General features: G+C 45.0%; 1 protein-coding gene across 1 annotated transcript; it reads left to right on the forward strand.

Annotated features, from left to right (window-relative positions):
• Positions 1–2716: 2716 nt before the first annotated feature.
• Positions 2717–7800, forward strand: LOC123413388 (aldehyde dehydrogenase family 2 member B7, mitochondrial-like). The gene is made up of 11 exons (XM_045106318.1): positions 2717–3009; positions 4291–4428; positions 4642–4784; positions 4876–5029; positions 5136–5365; positions 6038–6127; positions 6253–6426; positions 6532–6669; positions 6816–6953; positions 7061–7122; positions 7240–7800. The coding sequence occupies exons 1-11, from the start codon at positions 2901–2903 to the stop codon at positions 7511–7513; spliced, it is 1650 nt and encodes a 549-aa protein (XP_044962253.1). The 5' UTR covers positions 2717–2900; the 3' UTR covers positions 7514–7800.
• The last annotated feature ends 2487 nt before the right edge of the window (positions 7801–10287 follow it).

A 10287-nucleotide genomic window follows, 5' to 3' on the forward strand; every position in this document is an offset into this window, starting at 1 on the left:
TCACAAGCAGACGGACACTACTCGCTGACTGCATCTCCATGCAAAATTATAGATTCACGAGGGTTTTGACTTTCTAGGGTTTTTAAACTTGCAATTGCCAGTTGGCCGGTTGGATCATATATCTGTGTTTTAATTCGTCTGTACAGTCAAGTCCCAACTCACAAGCATAGACCAGTCCAACACTTGATCAACAATCAGGCCTAACACGCTTGAATCTTACCGGTTCGAAGTTGTACATATACTAGTATGCATATTAAGATGTATTTGCAGAAAATATTAGGTGTGGCAGCAGCCAAACCTTGCCAAATAGCTAGCACCGCCCCTGGGTACGTGATGGCATCGGCACTTTACGGATGCGCAGGGCACGGGGAGGAGCGTGCACATTCCTGCTCTGGTGCCGCTTGTTTGCATCGGCCATGTGAGGTTTATCTCCTGTCCTGTAGCTGCATGTGGACAGGATGTTCAGTTCAGACCTGCCATTGTCAAGCGTTCGTGATCGAGACGGCAATGCTCTCTACTCTCCTATTTGCAAAATAAATAAATAAAGAAATAAAACTCTCTACTCTCCAGTTATGATGGTAATCCTTCCTTGACCCGCAACCATGATATGAGCTTTTTTTTTGAGAGTATGCCAAAGACCTATCATAATGATATGGACTTTTCACACACCTCTTTTCGCCCCCTCTGCGTTCTCGCCAACGAGAGATGGATGCTCAATGATGCAGCCTTATAATATGTATGTTCCTCTGCGTGGCTGCGGCCGCACCACTGTTGAGGTCATACATGGCTGCACAAGAGTGAGAACACAACTGAAACCATACACACGGATACGATCGGCAGCGCGGCAGACGGCAGTGGCATGAACGCAGCACGCATGCAATGCGTCCGTGCCGGCGCCTCCTGTTACGTGGTGCACCCCGCCATGTTGCCTGACCTACCTAACCGGGCCAAGAACAGCCAGAGAAATTGGGCTGCCTTTTGCAGCCCCATTGATGGCCGCAGGATGGTTCGGGCCACACGTCCTTTTTGTTTCTGCCAACATTTCGGGGGCATGGCTGGTACCGACTGGAACGTCGAGGGCCCTGTTTTTTTAAAAGTCTTAGGATTTTTTTAGTCTCAATTAAAAAGTCTTTAGTCCCTATTTGTTTTTTCAAGGACTAAAAATGGACTAGAGGCCACTAAATGATATGCAAAAAGACCATGTTATCCATAATAATATACTAGAAGATATTAAATGACATGCTAAAAGTAGGGACACTGTTGGAAAAAGTGCCAAAAAAATCCCAAAAAATCCCTCCCATAGAGACTTCTTCCTTTAGTCCCAAATATCCTCTTTTAGTCCCTAAAAGTCCCTCCCGTTCATTTCACATGGGACTAAGAGGGTGCTTGGATCCAAGAGACTAAAAGGGTGCTTGGATACGTTTTAGTTCCATGACTAAAAGTAATGAGACTAAAACTTGCTAACCTCACCGATGCTTGGATCCAAATACTAAAGAGACTAAAATCAAGTTAATGATCATTTATTATCCTCCAAACCCTTCAATCTAGAACTTTGATGATGAGTTAAATGAGGAGAAAGAGGACTAATGCACATTTTAGTAGGTGTACCCCTGACTAAAAGATTTTAGCCTCAAGACTAGTTTTAGCCTCTCTTTAGTCAAGGGTGCTTGGAACTTTAGCCTCTTAAAGAGACTAGTTTTAGTCTCTTGGATCCAAGCACCCTCTAAAACTAGTCTGACTAAAACTAGTCTTTTTAAGAGGCTAAAGTTTCAAGCACCCCTGACTAAAGAGAGGCTAAAACTAGTCTTGTGGCTAAAGTATTTTAGTCAGGGGTACCCCTACTAAAATATGCATTGGTCCTCTCTCTCCTCATTTAACTCCTCATGCAAGTTCTGAATTGGAGGGTTTGGAGGATAATAAATGCTAATTAACTTGATTTTAGTCTTTTTAGTACTTGGATCCAAACATGGATGAGGCTAGCAAGTTTTAGTCTCATTACTTTTAGTCATGGGACTAAAACATATCAAGCACCCTCTAAAAAAACTTTTTTTAATCCCTACATCAAATTCCAAAAAAACACCCCTTAAAAAAAGACTTTTTTAGTTTCTACGTCAAAAAGTCACTAGAAAGAAACACCACTAACGTGTAACGCGAGTCGACGGTCAGCAAGTAGTACTAGCGATTTTATCTTCGCTGGAAATGGTTGTTAACGCGGGGCCCGCTCGCCGTCCTGTTGCCGCGCACGGTGGTGAAATTCGATCTTCCCTGGCCGGCGACGCTGTGGTAAACCGTGTTGTTAACGCGCCGGTGCTCCGTCCTTCAGAATTGTCCGTCGTACGTGAAGGCATCGCGCCATTTACGGATGCGCACGGCACGGGGAGGAGCGTGCGTGCAGATTTGTCTCCGATGTGTACGCCACGGTGTAATGTTTTCCACAACCTTGAAAGTCTAGCCTTCACGTGCAGTCTGACAACAAAGTCCCTCTCCCTCCTGTATAAACAGTCGAAAAAAGAAAAGTATCCCTCCCATCAAGTTAAAATGAACCACAAAATTACCAGAACTGCCCAATCAATCCACCATTCATTAATTCTCACCTGGGCACAATTATCTTTTTCCTCCCTGGACTGCTCCAACCCACCACAAAAAATCCCCAGAAATGGGCCTATTTTATCCTCCCAAAGTCCACATCCGAGCCTATTAAACCCCCTCGCTTTCGCCTCAGCACCGAAGCCAAATCCAAGCCGCCACCATCACTGCTCCTCAGCACTCTTTCCCCCTCCGCGCAGCTGGGGACGCCCTACCATTTACTACTGAGCCTCTGAACCCGGAGGACGAGAAGAATTGATTGCTGATCCGGCGCAAACCAACAGATTCTTCCTGCCTCCGCCGAGATCATCATCATGGCTGCTGCCGCCACGAGGAGGGCCGCCTCCTCGCTCGTCTCCCGCTGCCTGCTCTCCAGGCCCGCAGCTTCCCCCGCCGCTGTCCCCTCTGCGCTCCGCAGGGCAGGTATGCTAATTGATTGCCCCAGGATCATTCCCTCCGATACTCTCTCTGTAGTACTGGCCGCAGCCGCTGCACCTACTGTTACTAGGAGTAACTCCGTATCCGGAGACTGCAACCAGGATTTAGTACCGTGCCCGATTCAATGATCTGGTGCTGGTAGCAGAGTTTGCGCCTCTTGTTCTTCATGGCTTTCTGTAGATCCAGGCAAGCAGGGCTGACGATCTGTAATTCCGAATCTCAGCGAGTCTGCTTTGTATCGCTTCTCATAAGTATCACCAGTTTAACTTTAATGACACCCATGCTTAGTTAACCGTGGCACCAGCAGTCAAATTAGCACTCCTTGTTTGTCCCATGAAGTAGTATGCTCCTATTGGTTTACTGCTGATTGAAAGCTCTTCGCATGTTTAACAACAACTGTTCCGTGTTCATCCCAAGGAAAACAGTGATCTTGTGGCCTGCTCCTCTACTGATAGTATTTGGCAGTCCCCATCTCCAGGGAAGAAAAGCGCCTCCTTGCTCTTGAATCAAATGTGACGTTCGCTTTGCTCCAATTATTTCTTGCTTGCTTTTCCCATCTCGGCTAATGGACCCTTTGCGCTTGCGTCCAAGTAGTGTGCGTGCTGCTTGGTTCGTTCGCCGTCATCATCGGTGAGCCAAGTTGTTGGGCAGCGGTTTGGACTTTTCTATTGGAGATAAGATCTTTCCCGACGTGATAAGGTATCTGTTTTTTTTCCCTATCAGTCGTTATCGGAACAGTGGAAAACCGAGGTCATGATTTTTCGCCTGATTGATTATCTGTGCTGCTGCTTCGCCGTGGATACAAATGTGTGATGCATTTTTGAAGGACCCAGAGTAATTCGCCTGTACTATAAATGCAGCGAGACCGTAGTAATTTCGCTGGTCATACATTACCGGAAGGAAAAGAGAAATATTTTTTGTTTTTTTAATACTAGTGTAGTGTAAAAAACGCTTTTGTATTATGATGAAACAGGGGGAGTAATAAGTAAAACTACAGGTGATAATGACAAGTGCAAACTTGTTTTGCAAAATTATGAACAGAAGGGCAAAAGTATGACATTTTGCTCGTCGCCAAACCTGGTTGATCTACTCGTCCTGATACCAAATCTGCTTACATCATACCATCTCCAGTTTGCATTTGTTTGGCACCAGATCAGATCGAATCATAGGCGAATATAGTTGTTTATTGGGAGATCACATAATTTGTCCATACATTTTCGCAAAGTGCTATAGTGAGGCTTATGTTCATTAACTCTCTGCTTGCAGATGGGGCACGTGGATTGTTGCCTGGACTCCTTCAGAGGTTCGGCACTGCAGCAGCAGCAGAGGAACCCATCTCGCCTTCTGTCCAAGTGGGCGAGACACAGCTCCTCATCAACGGCAAATTCGTTGATGCTGCATCTGGTAGGCTACTTCAGCTCAGCTGCTAATGAATGAGGCTCGGCCCATGGGGCCAGTTCGGTGGGCTTCAGCTTCAGCTTGAGTACTTTAGGCCCATAAACTGGATCTCTACAGGCTTCAGCTTCTGTTTTCTCACTTTTTTTTCCCTCCCTCTGATCAGTGATGTTCTTGTTGATGTGCTCAACCAACTCACAATGTGCATCTGCATCTAATCAGGCAAGACTTTCCCGACTCTGGACCCTCGCACCGGGGAGGTGATTGCCCGTGTGTCTGAAGGAGATGCCGAAGATGTGGACCGTGCAGTTGTTGCGGCCCGCAAGGCATTCGATGAAGGGCCATGGCCAAAGATGACTGCCTATGTACACACCCTCAGCTGTCATTTCTGCTACTTTTGTAGTTTTTACTCTGGTGCGGCGATGCTCATAGGCGGTTGGAAATTTTCCTCAACAGGAGAGGTCCCGGATTCTTTTGCGATTTGCTGATTTGATAGAGAAACACAATGATGAAATTGCTGCACTGGAGACGTGGGACAACGGGAAGCCCTATGAGCAAGCTGCCCACATCGAAGTGCCAATGCTTGCTCGGCTTATGCGGTACTATGCAGGTGAGAGCAGCGTACATCCTGACAGTAATAGATAAACATACTAGCCAAGAAGTTAAACCCCATACATGACTAACAAAGAGTACTCCATTTCTGCTGAAATATGCAGGCTGGACTGACAAGATCCATGGCCTCATCGTACCGGCTGATGGCCCGCACCATGTACAGGTGCTGCATGAGCCGATTGGTGTCGTGGGTCAGATCATCCCGTGGAACTTCCCACTTTTGATGTATGGCTGGAAAGTTGGCCCTGCTTTGGCCTGTGGGAACACTATTGTTCTCAAGACCGCTGAACAAACTCCTCTATCTGCCCTCTATGTTTCTAAGCTGTTGCATGAGGTTCGTGACATGGCCATTTCATAATTTTTCTTTGCTAAGGAAATTCATACCTAATTATTTCGTTTTATTCTAAGAGTAAAGTTATGGGAAGGATATATATTTTTTTTGAAACGGAGGCAGTATATTTGCCTCATCTCATTTAAATATGGTTGAGAAAGACAAGGTTCGAACATAACATGACCACCAAGGTCAAAACAAAAGGGATCACCAAGAATGGGCTTTGATTTACCTGATAACCTTTTTGAATATCAAAGTGGGTGGTTGTTGGATTGCGTAGTACTGGGATTAGAAGGTGTGAGGACTAGTTTGGACCTTTTGAAACAGCTGATATAACAAATGCGTTACCCACCGTATGTATTGAGTGATCTCTGAAAGCTCTATGGCATTTTTACAAAAGTTGCTTTGCTGCACAGTTTAATTGTTTCTAGAAACTATCCAAGATCCAAATGATTCAAATTTTAGTGCATTCAATTGCTAATTAGTTATTTGCCAATGTAACAAGCAATTCATCCTTCCTTTATTATATAATAGGATACCAACATATATCCGTCATTCTGTCCAAGCCTGTACTAGCATATTGTTTTTAACGTTTTACTATCCTGCAAGTAAGAATTTGTATGGTGCTGCAAGTTTTACTGGATTTAACTGATCAGAGCTTGCATGATTAAATAGGCTGGACTACCCGAAGGTGTCCTGAACATCATATCTGGTTTTGGTCCTACCGCTGGGGCTGCTCTTGCTGGCCACATGGACGTTGACAAGGTAAATCTACACATTCTATAGTTTTCGTGTTATTGAGGCTGACCACAAAACTTACGCAGTATGCATGTTTCTACGGTCCAAATATGAAATTCATTTTTCTCATAATAAGCATATACTCTATTTAGATTGCATTCACTGGATCAACCGATACTGGGAAAGTTATTCTTGAGTTATCTGCACGGAGCAATCTTAAGGCAGTGACACTGGAGCTAGGAGGCAAGTCTCCTTTTATCGTCATGGATGATGCAGATATTGACCAAGCTGTTGAGCTTGCGCATTTTGCGCTGTTTTTCAACCAGGTAGGAATTTATGTCAAAATGAACATGATAATTGATTAAGTATATTCAGCCACTTCTTTTTTGTCCCTTTCTCTAAACACTTTCGTCTCCATTGTGAACTTGTAGGGGCAATGCTGCTGCGCTGGGTCTCGCACGTTCGTACATGAGCGTGTTTATGATGAGTTTGTTGAGAAGTCAAAGGCTCGTGCTTTGAAGCGTGTAGTTGGTGATCCATTCAGGAAAGGTGTTGAGCAGGGTCCTCAGGTACATGTTGTTCGCTAACCAGGGTACTTTACACATTTTATTATGCAGGAAGATTAATTAAATTTGTTGCAACGTCTACATTTCCTTCAAGAAGTTAAGGGCTACATTAGGATGATCCTTACCTTGCAAATTCCTTTGGGTTCTAGATTGATGATGAGCAATTCAAGAAGATCTTGCGCTACATTAAGTCGGGTGTCGACAGTGGAGCCACCCTTGTGACGGGTGGTGACAAGTTGGGTGACAAAGGTTACTACATCCAGCCAACAATTTTCTCAGATGTGCAGGTGAGCTGAACTTCTTAACTAGTTGACTTTACCACGTGATAGTATGTTAGCACAAAAGTTCCATCTGAAACCACATATGCATAACATTCGTTATACGGTTGTTTCAGGATGACATGAAGATAGCCCAGGAGGAGATATTCGGGCCTGTTCAGTCAATCTTCAAGTTCAAGTGAGTATTTCAGTAACATTCTTGTTGATATGTCGATTTCATCTAAAATATCCAAGCAACCAGTTTTAATACCAAAAACTCTCAAGTAACATTGGGACCGTTGTTCGTTTTCAACAGTGACCTCAACGAGGTGATCAAGAGGGCGAACGCAAGCCAGTACGGATTGGCCGCCGGCGTTTTTACCAACAACCTGGACACGGCCAACACCTTGACGCGTGCCCTCAGGGCCGGCACGATCTGGGTGAACTGCTTTGACATCTTCGATGCCGCGATCCCCTTCGGCGGGTACAAGATGAGCGGCATCGGTAGGGAGAAGGGCATCGACAGCCTGAAGAACTACCTGCAAGTCAAGGCGGTCGTCACCGCGCTTAAGAACCCTGCGTGGTTGTGAGCATAGCACACCTATGGTCTTCTGAGTCTGAGATACCGGACAACGTGAAGACGCAGGGACAATTGGATGAGAAAAAAAGAAGATGATGATGATAACACCGATGAGGATCTCTAATAAGCCATTCCTTCATGGGCAGCCAGCCACCGTCTCTAATTAGTATCATATGTGATTTGGTTTCCTTTGTCAACCGCGGCAAGACATATATGTTGTATGTTGTAGCAACATTATGTTGATTATAGCTTGTTGGAAAAATTCTCTGGTTGCAGTTAATCAACTTCTTTTGATCAGTTGTTGTTCTGCGACACATATGAAGCTAATGGTGTTTCCTATCCTAGTTAATCCATGTCCTTGTTGATCATCGAATAGAGCTTTGCGGTGTTTTTGATTTGGTTGAAGCTGCTAACTCCATTCAGCCGTACTACAGTAGCAGTTACCCTGCTGAAACAACGGAGCAAAAAAATATCAGTGTGCTAAACCAGACCACCTTGTTAAGCTGCTAGTAGTACTTCATAACAATATATCCATGACAACTTTGGAGGAACAAGTATGCAAATGCTGGTAAATATGGAACCGATCGAACTAAAAGAGTACCGGTGAACCAAATAATTGGCCTGTTCAAGGTGGTGACATATAAAAGTCCTCTCTTACAAGAGATTTCAGGATTTGATTCTGCTGTCAAACTGTGTAGCAGGTCCCAACTGGGCTTTGGTACATCAAAGTTGTTGAACGCATTTTGTTGACCTCTTCCAACAGCTCTATGAGACGAGTCGTGGCTTTTAGCAGCCTCAACCAAGCGCTGATCACCATGCTGCCAAAACGCACGGACGCGAGTACGACTGAATGACTACCGGCCAATAAGCCTTATTTACCTGATATTTTTTTTAATATTGCATTTTTTTATTCTTTTAAAAAAATAATATTCGAATGTCAAATTTTTCAAAAATATATGTGCCTCGGTTTAGGCGTGGCCGATAGGGACTAATCGGCCTAGCCAAGACCAATTAGTCCCAGTCGGCCTTGGCTAGGCCGACATGCCTATCAACCTGCATGTGGGTGGATGACAGGGACTAATCGGCCTTGGCTAGGCCAATTAGTTCTTGTCGGCCTAGCTAAGTCCCTGCTAGAACTAATTGGTCTTGGCTAAGCCAATAGATGCATGGGATTTTTTTTCAACTTTAGCTATTTTGCCGGCTCCATTTCCCAACCATATTCCCCCAATCTTTTCCGCCATTTCGTTCCCTCCTCCGTTGCCGCCAATATTTCCACGTCACCATTCCCGTCAAATTTTTCGCACCACCTTTCCCGCCAAATTTTCCCCGTTTCTTTTCCCGCCACCTTTCCCGCCAACTTTTTACCCTCTTATTTCCCGCCAAAACTTTCCCGCCTCATTTTCCTCCTCGTTTTCCCGCCATCTTCCTGTTCATCTGAGTTTATAAAAGGAGGCATTGGACTGCCTTCCTCCATCATCCAGCCTCACTTGAGAACACTACCACTGCCTTCCTCCATCATCCAGTCAATATGAGTTTGCCTTTCTCGGATCAGAGCATCAGGCCTAAGAAAATGAAGAGTGCGAGTTTGCCTCGGGGGGTGGAAGCAGTTCGATGTTGGTGCGGTGATCTCTGCAAGGTGAAGGAGGTGACGGATTTTTCAGATTGGTTGGGCATGAAGTTTTTCATGTGCGCCAATTATGAATCTGATACGTCCGAATCTATTTCTGCGTACCTCAGGCCTCCGGTATGCTCAAGTTATCCAGAGTGAATATGTTGTTGATATTATTGTTTACTTGATATATATATATATATATATATTGTAGTCTCCTCCTCCTCTCTGCATGTACTATCGTTGGATTGACACAGAAATGCCGGACTGGGCGGTGACCGAGATTTGTGAAAGAGGTCGCCGTGCATGGGCTAGTTTGGACTTGGAAGAGCGCCGCGAGAAGGCTGAAGCAGAGGAGAAAGCAGCGCAGAAGAAAGAGTGGAAAGAGTACTGTGTGGAGCAGAGGGCTTTTCTTGATGAGGTTTACAGACAGCGGGAACAGGCCCGTGAAGCTGAGATGGAGAGAAAGAGAGAAAGGGCTCGTGTAGCCAAGGCAGCAGAAGAAGCCGGTGACGGAAAAGGAAAATATCCACGCTGGACTCAGTAGATTTATTTTATTGTATCCTAAAATTGTTGAATCTTAAATTCAGCAAGTTGTATCTTAATTTCAGCAAGTTGTATCAGCACGTTGTATCTTAATTTCAGGAAGTTGTATTTTAATTCCGGCAAGGTGTATCTTACCCGCCTCGCTTTCCCGCCATATTTTCCCGCCTATAGCTTTCCTGCCATTTTGTTCCCGCCTTGCTTTCCCGCCATTTATTTCCCGCCTCGCTTTGCCGCCATTTATTTCCCGCCATTAGGTTTTCGTCTCGCTCTCCGGCACCTATAAAACCCTCTCCACAGCAAGGTGGGTAAGGAGTGTCTTCACAATGTCTCATTATCCTTTCGATCGTAGTTTTCACAGTGGTATGTCCGAGTGTCTTCTACGCTTGGCTAGCAATTTCAAGATAGACAATAGAATAGTTTCATGGGACGAACTCATCAGTAGTGACACGCTACTGAATGAGGTTGCTCACGCATTAGCTAGGAAGGGGTGGCCTGCAAGGACATATGAGGAGATTCTGAAAGAACTTCTGCGGTTGAATGAAAGATGGAAGAAGAAAGGCCAGCACATACGCGGTGGAGGTGGAGTAAAACATCCCTTTTTATGGATTGATGATAGCGAGGACGAAGAC

This window comes from Hordeum vulgare, chromosome 7H (assembly GCF_904849725.1).
Source record: "Hordeum vulgare subsp. vulgare chromosome 7H, MorexV3_pseudomolecules_assembly, whole genome shotgun sequence".
NCBI lineage: Eukaryota > Viridiplantae > Streptophyta > Magnoliopsida > Poales > Poaceae > Hordeum > Hordeum vulgare.